This window comes from Pagrus pagrus, assembly GCF_965226575.1.
Source record: "Pagrus pagrus genome assembly, chromosome: 4".
NCBI classification, from domain to species: Eukaryota; Metazoa; Chordata; class Actinopteri; order Spariformes; family Sparidae; genus Pagrus; species Pagrus pagrus.
In genome coordinates, this window is record NC_140188.1 from 11,964,837 (window position 1) to 11,978,558 (window position 13,722).

At 38.3% G+C, this 13,722-nt stretch overlaps 2 protein-coding genes across 2 annotated transcripts; both read right to left on the reverse strand.

Moving 5' to 3' along the window:
• Positions 1-1,972: 1,972 nt before the first annotated feature.
• Positions 1,973-6,345, reverse strand: LOC311255801 (extracellular calcium-sensing receptor-like; the record flags this gene model as incomplete). Its single annotated transcript, XM_084350451.1, has 9 exons — positions 6,221-6,345; positions 5,690-5,984; positions 5,430-5,516; positions 4,795-5,064; positions 4,161-4,367; positions 3,805-4,074; positions 3,184-3,411; positions 2,957-3,080; positions 1,973-2,886 (listed from the first exon to the last, which is right to left on the reverse strand). The coding sequence occupies exons 1-9, from the start codon at positions 6,328-6,330 to the stop codon at positions 1,973-1,975; spliced, it is 2,505 nt and encodes an 834-aa protein (XP_084206577.1). The 5' UTR covers positions 6,331-6,345.
• Positions 6,346-7,261: 916 nt separating this feature from the next.
• On the reverse strand, positions 7,262-13,529 carry LOC311255802 (extracellular calcium-sensing receptor-like; the record flags this gene model as incomplete). The annotated part of the gene is made up of 10 exons (XM_084350452.1): positions 13,384-13,529; positions 12,737-13,028; positions 12,495-12,581; positions 12,012-12,281; positions 11,389-11,592; positions 10,984-11,253; positions 10,487-10,714; positions 10,267-10,390; positions 8,986-9,888; positions 7,262-7,494 (listed from the first exon to the last, which is right to left on the reverse strand). Exons 1-10 carry the CDS (start codon positions 13,491-13,493, stop codon positions 7,262-7,264), a joined length of 2,721 nt encoding a protein of 906 aa, XP_084206578.1. The 5' UTR covers positions 13,494-13,529.
• Between the last annotated feature and the right edge of the window lie 193 nt (positions 13,530-13,722).

Below are 13,722 nucleotides of genomic sequence, written 5' to 3' on the forward strand. Positions count from 1 at the left end.
ATCAAAACTAACACAAAAAGTACCACTGTTCAGTATTGATGAATACAACATGCAGTAAGTGTGACAATATGAACATGTTGCACAATTACAGATTTTACAATTAAGACAGCTGAATAACAACAATTATTAAATTAAATTAAAGTGTGCAAATAAATAAAATATTTAAAATGGCATAAATACAAAATGTAGTTCTTTCACAGTAATTGCTTATTATTATAAATGCATTCAGGCAATGGTAAAGATTTTGCCCAGTTTCTGCTTTTGCTGTTTCCCTGATAAACTCACCCATGGCAGGTAGGCTGTTGTGGCTCTGAGGTAAAGGACAGGTCAGGAAAGACAGAAAAAAAGTGGATCTCAAACAGCCCACCTAGAACCACATCTCCAGCTTTGTGCAGCCCATTTAGATTAAACTGTCCCTGTAACAGGCAGGAGGAGGAATAAAGAGGGGAGGACACAGCACCAGAGAAGTAGGAATACAACAACATGAAATACATAAGCAAGAGAAAGTTGATCTCCAAATATGCCCACATGACTCCCCTCTTGTTACCCCTTTTCAGAGCCCAGTTTGATAGCTGTTAACCTCTTTTATTGACTTGCAGTATTGTTTAATCTTATGCACCACCCATTGGACTATTGGGGTATAAGCAAAAATAGGGGCAGGGCCTGTAATGCATTTCATTTGTAAATAATTTTGTGTAGAGGCAGAATTAATTTCAGCATTTTTGATAACATCTCAGGCCATGTGAGCAAAATTTCCAACCCAAATTTTTGTTTTTGGATGATGAATGATTGGGGCATTGTGGAATATGAATTACAATCATATTATGTGTTTATTATCATATGTTTTTAGTCACAAATAATTTGACTTTGATGTGTACGTTATGTTAAGTAGATAGAGTCGACCATCCAGTAAAGCATCTACTTGCATTGTTGTAAAAAGCATGTTTTCTTCAGATATGCTCTGCAATCTAAAACGAAAGAAAATCAGAAGAGCTACTTTGTGCTGAGTATATTTCCAAATTTGAACTAAACTTGACAATTTGAACTCACAAAATGCAATTAGCTGTAAGTCTGTGGCTTTCACTACCAAACATCAACAAAGTCTTTTTAAGTGTCCACTAGATGGTAGCAACATACTAATACAATTTGGAAATAATACATATTTTCTGCACTACTTTACACTGCTATAATGAGTTATACATGGGGTCTGAAAAAATCAGAAGTAATCTTTTTGGATTCAGAGCTCCAGAATATTTTGTCTTCATCAACTGTGAGTTCTTCACCCTTGAAAGCTGACCTCTTGATCTCACCCACATCCTTAACTGTAGCTCTTCCATCAGGGAAATTATTAGGGAGTTGGGTCTTGTTGATGAATGTAAGTTATGATGACTTAATTTTGAGACAATAAAGGCATCCTGGTAAACATGTTCAGTGACTTTAATTTAAAAAAGATTTAATTTTGTAAAGTTGGGTGTAAAAACTGGCCTGTTGGTATATTTTCTAGTTTTCTGTAAATTGTTCTTTTATTTGTTTCTTTTTTTTGTTTGTTTTTTTACTTTGATATGATAATGTCCAGAAATTAATTGATACTCAGATAACATTCTCAACTGAATTCCAAAAAAGCACAACTGGAATTCATATTTGCAGTTGATGTCATCACCCTAGCACCAAATCTAGTAATCATCAAAATTATTATGTTTTTAAATTTATATTTTAAGTATTTTCAAGTGAAAAGAAAAAGTTAGTGCTGCTGCCAATTATGTTTGTAATATTTGATTGGACAGTCACATGCTTAAGTTCACGAGAATTCTATGGTCACCTTCACCATGTTGTGGGATTGCAGAATTGTTCATGCAGTTAAAAATGTAAATAAAAATTTAATATTTCAAATCAAGGAGAATGTCAAAATTAAATAATCAGACAAAAACAGCATTATTAATGTAAAATCTTTAATCGACATTTTGTGCTAAAATTATAATTTTGTGGTGCCTCGAGCCATGATAGCTTTCTTTGTGTTCTTCTCTGGTTTCATCAGGATAATGTAACATTTGGGTCCAAACAGTGCCACCAAGAGACCAAAACTGGAGGCCAGGATGGCAAATACCTCCACCGCATCTGCATATTTGCCTGGTGAGTTGACATATGCAGGGACAAAGGCCACCCACACAGCACAGAAGATCAGCATGCTGAAAGTGATGAGTTTGGCCTCATTAAAGTTGTCTGGAAGATTCCTTGCCAGAAATGCTAACAGGAAGCTAAGGATAGCCAGTAAGCCAATGTAACCCATTAGCACTGCAAAACCAACTGTGGATCCAACTACACACTCATAAACTATCTTGTCATTGTGGTATTGAGTGTTTTTATGAGGCTCTGGTGAAGCAGAGACAATCCAAGCAGTGCAGATTGCTGCCTGAATGCAAGTAAGAGCTAAAACGGTTCCTCTTTGCTGCACAGCACCAAACCACTTGAGGATGGCTCCACCTCCTGGCTTGGAGGCCTTGAACACAGCAAGAACCACCATGGTTTTAACTAAAATGCATGAGACAGAAAGCACAAAGCTGATCCCAAACGCTGCATGTCTCAGCTGGCATGTCCACAGTCTAGGGTAGCCAATAAACAGCAGTGAGCACAGGAAACATAGCTTAAGTGACACCAAGAGCAGGAAACTCAGTTCTGAATTGTTGGCACGTACTATAGGTGTACTACGGTGATAGGTGAAGATGGCCAGGACAACAGCACAGATAAATGTGCCAAGCAATGAGGTGATTGTCAAGCAGATACCCAGAGGCTCATGGTAGGAGAGAAACTCTGTTTTCTTAGGAACACAGTGGTCACGCTGAGGGCTGGACCATAAGTCCTCTGGACAACTGGTGCACTCCATGGAGTCTGACATAAAGGGGAAAATGGTGAGATATTCATCCATCAAGTAAAACATTAAATAAAAATAAGTACCCACCAGTTTTATTGCTGATCTTTCCCTCAGAACAAGGGATGCAGTCAAAACAGCACACAGGTTCCCCTTTCTTTCTGGCCATCCGAGTACCCGGAGGACAGCTCTTGCTGCACACTGATTGAGGTGGCTGCAGGGAGAAAAGTACATTTTTCAGTTCATATTGTTAAAAACTGCAGATATACTGTGTGCAGTCCAAAGAAAGGAGACATGTCTGAAAAAGCAGAAATAACCTTGTTGGATTCAAAGTTCCAGAAGATTTTATTTTCAAGAATTGTGAGTTCTTCACCTTTGAAGGCCGACTTCTTAACCTCACCCACATTTTGAACTTGAGTACTTCCATCAGGGAGCCACAGCCAGTTCATGACATCATAGATCGGTAATGCATCACCATTCTCATCAAATGATACTTCATCGCCAAATGCCGTCGTGTAGTTGACCTTTTGCAAATAATGTACAAGCTAGAAAAAAATGATAGAAATAATGAAGAAAATTAGATAAGGACAGAGACAGTCCCCATACAAACAGAGGTTTATCTTACCGTTTAAATGATCTGCAACAAAATCATGACATTTTCATTTATGTCTTACTGGTTTAATACCATGAGTCAGTCATCATATTCACAAAACAAAAAGGGAATGTGTTAAATCCTGGGACCTCTAGTATTAAATGTAAAATAAAATGAACATATTACTTTTGAAAGTATATCATAAATCCATAGCCAGCGCACCAATGACACTTTGACAAAATGTGTCTTTTTAGACAATATTAACAAAACTACATTCAGTATGTACCTCAAGGTGAAGCAGCTTTTTTGAAAACATAAACAGGTGGAGTGTAAATTGATATCACACCTGCCATGGCTCCAGTTTTTGCAAAGTGGCACAGCTGTGCCCACTGAAAGGCCCTCTCCCTGGCTCACACTGCAGCATGTCATCAAGGGCATAGGCCAAAGCATACACAGCCTTGTACACATTGTACTCAGGCCTGAGGTTAGAGAGATCCAAAAACTCAGTCTCCACCCTTTCAATATCTTCTTGTCCAGTGCAGAGTGCTCCGCTAGCTTCCACCCATCCTGCTGGGTCAAATTTACATTGAAACGTGTATTCCCAAAACTGTCTCACCTGAAATATATTGAAGTTATTATTAATAGAAATACCATGATATTATTCTTCCAATTTTAGATCAAATCATAAGACTGAACTCTTACCATGCTATTTACATAGTTGCCATTGTCATTTTGGTCGGGACGTATTTGTAAGAGGAATTCCCTGAGCCCTGGTATTTCTCCTCGGCGGATGGCAATGCCCAATGTGCCGCCCAGGTATGGCATTAGACGAGGTGTCTGAAGCACAGTAGCTGTTGTCAAAGCTTCACTGGCTATCCACTGCTGGCCTGTCACATTCTGCCTCATCACCTGTGTAAAGCATTATAGAAAATGTATGTTTCAGACCTCTGTTGGAAAAATACAGTGCACTTTGTAGAAAATATTGTTTAGTCTATTATGCAGCTAATTTTTAAGGCATGTAAGTGTAGATGTTGAAAATACTAGTTAACAATAGGGTTTGCGTATGGTTTTGTAAGTTAATAAAAAAGAGCAGTTATTATAAAGCAAACAGTGTATTAATTTAATTTAACATGACAACAATCCAACTGGAATTGAAATTTGCTTTTGCAAATCACTTTGGTTTGATGGAAAATGATGATTCATAAAAAAGTGGAGATTACATTCTGGTTAGACAAACAAATGATAATAATAGAAAAAAAAAGAAAACAAGAAATGTCATCATGGTAGGTTTCTGACAATCATAGATTTCTAAACTATATTACATCTAAATTCCAACCTCTTCCATTAGATGCGTCATGTGGATTTCATGTGCAAACACCATGACAACACGAGCTGTTGATGTCTTTATCATATGCACAATCCTCTGTAGTTCACTTGCATCACTGTCCCAGGGTAAAACCTCTAAGTAGGCCAGACAACCTCCACCAGACTGAACCAGGTCAGACTGGAAGGATCGAGCAACATGGAGTCCATAGTCGTCATCACTGACCAGCAGGCCGACCCAAGTCCAGTCAAAGTGTTTCAGAATCTGAATCATAGCACGCACCTAAGTGGATATATTGTTGTGAAGGGATTATTGCACAGACACATATATTATTTCAAATGGATGTGCAACCTACCTTAATTCATATACATTATATATTCAAATGTGTTTCACAATTGATAATAATATTAGTTTGAAGGGATAAGTGCATAGTCTAAATTATCTTTAAGCAGCATAAAATTAACTTTAAACAGTGTAACTTTTTTTTTAAAGATCGTACTATTCAATATAAGTTTCCAATGGAATCAGGGTTACTTAAGCTTGTTAAGAATTGAAATGATTGTCTCATTAAGACCATATTTTACATGCTGGTTGCCCTTCCTGTGAAACCTTTTTTGCTGTTCCTAATTTTGCAAATGACGTTTCACCTGAAATGCATCACTTGGGATTGTTCGATAAAAGGATGGAAACCGTTGCCGATCACTCAGACAGGAACATGTGGCAAAATAACTCACCTATGAAGAAACAAATGCACACAACTGATCTCAGAGTCAACTCAGACCCAGTCAAAATACCTCATATTACTTATTCAAATAGTCATATTTCAACAATGTTAAAGATGAAGATAATTTATAAATGTACATTAAAAATACAACAGAAAATGGACAGAAAAAGACAGAAAACTTACAATGGGCATTTTGTATAAACCCAGTACATTGGCCATGGCAATAGAAAATGTTGAATAGTGATCACCCACAATCCCCAGGATTGGAGGTCTCCCTAAACAGTTCTCCTGAAGCAGAAATTGCTCCTCTCGGCCACTTGCCAGTGATAAAGCACCACTGAATCCAACAACAAGTGCTCCACAGTTATCATAAAGACTGTATCCCAGAGTCACATTAGGTAGCAGATTGGAGTTGTTGTTGATCTCATCGATAGCAAAGGCCATGGTCATGGCATGCCTGAACCCTAGAGTGTCAAAACTAACACATAAAATATCACTATTAACCAGCAAACGTAAAATGGCACTGTAAGAAATGTGAGAACACTGTAAGAGTAGATATATATCAACATCAGCTTTTTTGTTATTTAGAAGTATTACTACAGATGTCAGGAAAAGCTATTACTTATGTCACCATGTCCCTTACCATAAATAATCTGAAAAGGCAGCATAATTTGCACAGATTAATGCTGTCTGCTGTATATGTGTCAAACTTACCCTTGGCAGCTGGGCTGTTGTGGCTCTGTGGTAAATGTCAGCTCAGGGAAGACAGAGGTGTAGTGGACCTCAAACAGCCCACCTAGAACCACATCGCCAGGCTTGTGCATTTCATTAAGATCAAATTTTCTTTGTAAATTGCAAGATATGGATAAAGGGGATGATGCAGAGCATAAAGAGGAGAACGAGAAGAAGAGAAAGATAAGGTAAATGCGAAAGAAGAAATATGAGTCAAGAAAAGCTCCCATAACTGCCCTCCTCCTCCTTTTACAACCGTTCATCATACACAGTTACTTCAATTTATATACAGGGCTTGCCTCTTTTACATCCCCCATGAGGCTATGGGGGCAGAACATGATATAGATACAAATCTTTGTCATTTTAACTGAAAATATATTTTACAAAGCTCTATGCCTTATCAGGAAGTATTTTAAGCTAATAAAAGCCAGGAAACATATTTCATATTTTGTGCAGCAGTTTAATGACAATCTTCTTTTCTTATAGTGACAAATTGAAGTGTATTTTGTTTGATTGTTTGTCTACCATAGTCTGACTATACCTCTTGGTAAGGCATGATCTTGCTGTACTTTAACCATGTTTTAGCCAGGAATGGTGTTCTTCCAGAAATAAAGTAATTCTTATATGGCACCATGTGGTGTTGATATAGTGTTATCAAGACCTTAAGCAAGATGAGTTAACTTCATGTTAAAAGTTTCAGTCAGTGTAAAATTTTACTTAACTGAATATATGGTGTACCTGAATTGTCTTACTTATGTCATAATTGCAGTGTGGAAACCTAAGGGGACACGTCAACCAGATGTGTGATGCTTGCAGGCAAGTGGGCTGGGAGCAGGACGGGCAGAGCAGCAGATGTCAGGCAGATGACCTGGGGGCAATGCAGCGGCTGAGAAGGAAACCACAGGCAAATGACCAGGGGGCAAGACCAGGGCTGACCAGGAGGAAGGGCCAAAGTATTGAAGAGATTTAGGCAAAGGCCTGGGTGCAGGCAATGCAGATAGAGCCACTCTGGAGTCCTGTGACCTAAACTGAACCACTCTGGAGGATGGGCAGCAGGACAACCTGACAGGCTGAGCTGCTCCTGAGGAAGGGCAGGAGGCATGCAGAGCTGCTCTGGAGGACTACCTGGAGGCTGGTTGTGTAGACAAGCAGGTGAGGAGGTGGAGTCAGGGAAGCAGCTGACAGCTGCAGCTCCGGAACTGGCAACTGCTGCGGCTGATAGATGGCAGGTGTGTAGGGAAACACAGATCCAGGACCTAGGACAGTGATTGGCAAGACAGAATGAGAATTGAGAAAATTGGAAATTTGAAAGAAGAAACTAAAAGCCAAAGTAGATTAGAATGTTATCTAGCCCTAAAAAGTGATTATGAATTAGCAGAATATCTCTCTACTGTCAGAGATAGAAAGCAGAGACAGATCCTCACCAAGTACAGGCTCAGTGACCACAAACTGACAATCGGAACAGGAAGACACAAAAAAACATGGAAACCAAAAGAAAATAGAACATGTGGTCACTGCTCGACAGGTGAGGTTGAGACAGAGATGCACTTTCTCCTACAATGTAAGGCATTCAACGAAACCAGGAACATTTATTTTAATAAATTCAATTCGGTAATCTCAGAGTTCAAAGAGCTGAACAACATATCAAAATTAAAAATACTCCTTGGAGAGGGAGATAGGGCATACCCTGCTGCCCAATATGTGTCAACATGCCACAACCTGAGGGACAGTGAGTGACGGACACACGCACACTGTATATACTGTATATATAATTAATGTAAATCAATCTTGGTGTCGTGTTTGTCTTGTTATTTGTTGTGTTCTGTCCAAGTGTTTAAACATATGCTTGGCAAAATTGTTGTTAAACTTTCATGTCAATAAAGCCCCCTTTGAATTGAATTGAAAACAATTGAGAATCAGAATTCCTTTATTTGTCCTGCAAATGGGGAAATTTCTTTGTCACAGCAGCCAAAGGACAGTAATTAAAATAAACAATAATAAAAAGTAAAAATAAACAATATAATAAAAAAATAAGAAATAGAATTGACCCGTATATACATAATATTTAACAAAATTGCATTATATGGAGTTGATATTGTGCTGTTTGTCCAAAATCCAACAACTCTATTCATAGTATCATACATATGCCCAATGTTTTAGCAGCTCTTCCAGTAGTCATGTAAGTTCAATGTGGACGAGTCATGTTTTTTTTTTTTTGACTCATACTATGGTGTGTCCAAAATTTAAGTGGATTGTTTGTTGTATTTGGATAGGTAAGCATTGATTTTAATGTCAGACTTGCTAAATTACATATGAAAATATATTTAATAATAATAATATTTTTAATCTCCCCATTGCTCTCTTCTTATTTGGAGAAAGTAGCATCCTAAAAATTGGAATACCTGTTTTAACAACACACATGGTATTGTTTTTTACTTTCACCTTTTTACTCTGATGGAAATTGAGGAAATGCCTTTGACAGTCTTAAATCCCACGATATGTGATCAGACTAAATAAGACAGGCAATAATCAGAGTCTGTTTGACACAAATGCTTGTTTTTTGCTTCCAGTTTCTTCTGAATTTATTCTTGACAGCATAAAACATTTCTGAAGTTAAAAAGTAGATTACGTCTCTGTTATATATTGGCCATTTCAATGGCAAATCAAGACTCAATGAATGAAAAATACATATTGGTTTGGACAAGTTGATCATTTTACTATACATAAATGTGTTTTTTATGACTTGCTTGTACCTCGACCCATGATTGCCTTCTTTGTGTTCCTCTCTGGTCTCAACAGGATTATGAAACATTTGGGTCCAAACAGTGCCACCAAGAGACCAAAACTGGAGGCCAGGATGGCAAATACCTCCACTGCGTCTGCATATTTGCCTGGTGAGTTGACATAAGCAGGGACAAAGGCCACCCACACAGCACAGAAGATCAGCATGCTGAAAGTGATGAGTTTGGCCTCATTAAAGTTGTCTGGAAGATTCCTTGCCAGAAATGCTAACAGGAAGCTAAGGATAGCTAATAAGCCAATGTAGCCTAATAACACAGCAAAACCAACTGTGGACCCAACTACACACTCATAAACTATCTTGTCATTGTGGTATTGTGTGTTTTTATGGGGAGCTGGTGAGGCAGAGACAAGCCAGGCAGTGCAGATTGCTGCCTGGATAGAAGTAAGAACCATAACTGTCCCTCTCTGCTGCATTGCCCCATACCACTTCAGACTATCTCCCCCTCCTGGCTTGGAGGCCTTGAACACAGCCAGAACCACCATGGTTTTCACCAAAATACATGAGACAGAAAGCACAAAGCTGATCCCAAATGCTGCATGTCTTAACTGGCATGTCCACAGTCTGGGGTGGCCAATAAAAAGCAGTGAGCACAGGAAACATAACTTGAGAGACACCAAGAGCAGGAAACTCAGTTCTGAATTGTTGGCGCGTACTATAGGTGTACTACGATGATAGGTGAAGATGGCCAGGACAACAGCACAGACAAATGTGCCAAGCAAGGAGGTGGTTGTCAAACAGATACCTAAAGGCTCATGGTAGGAGAGAAACTCTGTTTTCTTAGGAACACAGTGGTCACGTTGGGGGCTGGACCAGAAGTCCTCTGGACAACTGGTGCACTCCATGGAGTCTGACAAAATGGGAAATGTGGTGAGACAAATCCTTGCTGTACCGGGGGTGACATCCTCTGCAATATTCATATATGCTCAAAATGCCCCCAATATCTGCACTTCACGCATTAAATAATGCATAGATTTCAGTTTCAATGATTATTGGTATGATTGTAGTTTATAATTTCTTAAATATGGTATAATTTACAATTAAGGAGGAAAAGGTAAAAGTAGAAGCAGGGCAATGTAATACAATACACCATTAAACATTATTGTAAGTAAGAATAATAATAAGAAAAGTTCAGTTCAACTTGACTTCATTGTTACAGCCTTGTGTAGTATATATACAGTATATAATTCCGTAAAATTAAATAAAATATTGAAGCATGAACACCAACCAGTCTTATTGCTGATCTTTCCCTCAGAACAAGGGATGCAATCAAAACAGCACACAGGTTGCCCCTTTTTTCTGGCCATACGGGTACCTGGAGGACAGCTCTCACTGCACACTGACCGGGGTGGCTATAGGGCGAAAACTTAATCTGTAACTCTATATTATTATACACTGCTAAGATTTACAGTCCAAAAAGAAGAGGTGTCAGAAAAAGCAGAAATAACCTGTTTTGATTCAAAGTTCCAGAAGATTTTGTCTTCATCAATTGTGAGTTCTTCACCTTTGGAAGCCGACCTCTTGACCTCACCCACATTCTGAACTTTAGTTCTTCCATCAGGGAGCCACAGCCAGTTCATGACATCATAGATCGGTAAGGCATCACCATTCTCATCAAATGACACTTTATCACCAAATGGTGTGGTGAAGTTGACCTTTTGCAAATAATGTACAAGCTACAAATGGATAATAGACATAAACATGACTTAAGGTTAAGAGATGTGAATAACTCATACTGAAGAAAAAATGTGGTTTATCTAACTGTGAAAGGATACATCATTACATGTTAATCTTTCTGATGTCTTTTTAACTATTGAACCCTCAAGATAATCAGGCTGTCATCTAACTAGTTTATTAGCATTAGCCTGTCATCAATTTAGTATGCACTTCAGGTGTAGTACCTATCATAAAACATAAACAGGTGGAGTGTAAATTGATATCACACCTGCCATGGCTCCAGTGTTTGCAAAGTGGCACAGCTGTGCCCGCTAAAAGGCCCTCTCCCTGGCTCACACTGCAGCATGTCATCAAGGGCATAGGCCAGAGCATACACAGCCTTGTACACATTGTACTCAGGCCTGAGGTTAGAAAGATCCAAAAACTCAGTCTTCACACTTTTAAAATCTTCCTGTCCAGTGCAGAGTGCTCCCCCAGCTTCCGCCCAACCTGCTGGATCAAATCTACACTGAAATGTAGATTCCCAAAACTGTCTAACCTGAAATATAGTGTATTATAAAGTCAATATTGACAGAAATTACAATTTATTTATTACCGCAATCATAGTAAGAATAATATTCTTACTATTATTGTGGTTGTTTTTAAAGATCTGATTGTCAAATCAAATACTTACCATGTCATTTCCATAAATGTTTTCATTTTGGTCAGGGCGCATTTGTAAGATGAATTCCCGGAATCCTGGTATTTCTCCTCGGCGGATGGCGATGCCCAGTGTGCCACTCAGGTATGGCATGAGACGAGGTGTCTGGTACACAGTAGCTGTTGTCCAAGCTTCACTTGCTATCCACTGCTGGCCTGTCAAATTTTGCCTCACCACCTGTGTATAGCATTATATTAAAATATATATTAAATATTAATATATAATATATATTAATATAGTTATATATATTAAAATTATGTTTGAAATCTGTTAAAAAATACCATTTGTCTACAAAAATTCCCCATGACTCATGTCACATAAAACATCATGGATTTCGAAATCACAATACATTTAAATGTATCCTCTTCCATTAGTTAATTCAAGTGGTTCTCATGTGCAAACATGACTACATGAGCTGTTGATGTCTTTATCAAATTTACAATCCTCTAAAACACTTCTCACTGCTGTATTATTCAGTTAAATCTGCTTGTCACAGGGAAATATGTTACTGTAACTTAAATCTTTCAGTTTGAGAAATAAAACATAAAGCTGTACAGTAATATGATGTCATAATTAAGTTCTAATTCAAGCCCAACCTCTTCCATTAGATTAATCAAGAGGCTCTCATGTGCAAACACCATGACTACACGAGCTGTAGATTTCTTCATCACATCTACAATCCTCTTGAGTTCACTTGGGTCACTGTCCCAAGTCAAAACCTCTAAGTAGGCCAGACATCCGCCACCAGTCTGAACCAGGTCGGATTGGAAGGATTGGGCAACGTGGAGTCCATAGTCATCATCACTGACCAGCAGGCCGACCCAAGTCCAGCCAAAGTGCTTCAGAATCTGAATCATCGCACGCACCTAATTGCATATATTGGTGTGAAGGGATTAGTGTTAAAGACAACCATACCATTAACTTCAGCTTCCATAAATTGCATTATTTACAATAGAAATACAGTTAATTAATCCCATAAAAAGAAAAGATTTGTGTCATGAGGGCCAATTTCTACAACCTTGCTGTACTGCCTGAAACAGACAAAATTTGAAGCTCTCAACTTGGTATTAGGGATTCACCTGGAAGGCGTCACTTGGGATTGTTCTAAAGAAGGATGGAAACCGCTTCCGATCACTCAAACAGGAACATGTGGCAAAATAACTCACCTATAAAGAAACATACAGTATAAACCCAAGGTAGCGATCACATTGTCAAAACATTTTTATAGTTAAATGTGTCAATTAAAGAGATGGTATTAATTTAGATACAGCGCATAAAAGTTCATTTTGTTTTGACAAAAGGTATAAGATTGGAAACTTACAATGGGCATTTCGTATAAACCTAGCACACTAGAGATGGCAATAGAAGATGTAGAGAATGAATCACCCACAATGCCCAGGACTGGAGGGCTCCCTACACAGTTCTGCTGAAGCAGAAACTGCTCCTCGCGGCCACTTGCCAGTGATAATGCACCACTGAATCCAATAACAAGTGCACCACAATTGTCATATAGACTGTATCCCAGAGTCACATTAGGTAGCAGATTGGAGTTGTTGATCTCATTAATAGCAAAGGCCATGCTCATGGCTTGCCTGAACCCTAGAGTGTCAAAGCTAACACAGAAAGTATCACTATTAACTAAAAAGTAATATGTCTGTATGAGAACTGGGTACATATACACAAAAGACTAAACGTATGTTTACGACATATGACACAGTTACAAAAAATATATATATTTACATATGTTACAATTATGTTATAATTATGTTACAAATATTATATATCAAAAAAGCATAATTTAAACTGTCATGGAAAATTAAATGACTCATCTTTCATAAGCATTTAAGCACAAAGAAACTTTGAGAAACAATGAATACTCTATAGTGAATGAAAATACTGAATGATGAGACAGCACAATTTGTACAGATACATGCTATCTGTGGTGTAGCCTATGTGTGTGACTCTTACCCTTTGCAGCTTGGCTGTTGAGGCTCCATGGTAAATGTCTGCTCTGGGAAGACAGAACTGTAGTGGACCTCAAACAGCCCACCTATAACCACATCACCAGGCTTGTGCATTTCATTAAGGTAAAACTTTCTCCGTAATTTACAAGATGAAGGAAAAGTGGAAGATGCAGAGCATAAAGGGGCAAAATAGAAAAAAGAAAAGATAAGGTAGATGCACAAAAGGAAATATATGCCAATTAAAGCTCCCATAACTGCTCTCCTCCCTTCACAACCTTTTCTATTGTTCATGCGAGGATACTTAATTTTATATGCCAGGGCTATGTCATTCCATTTGCATGCT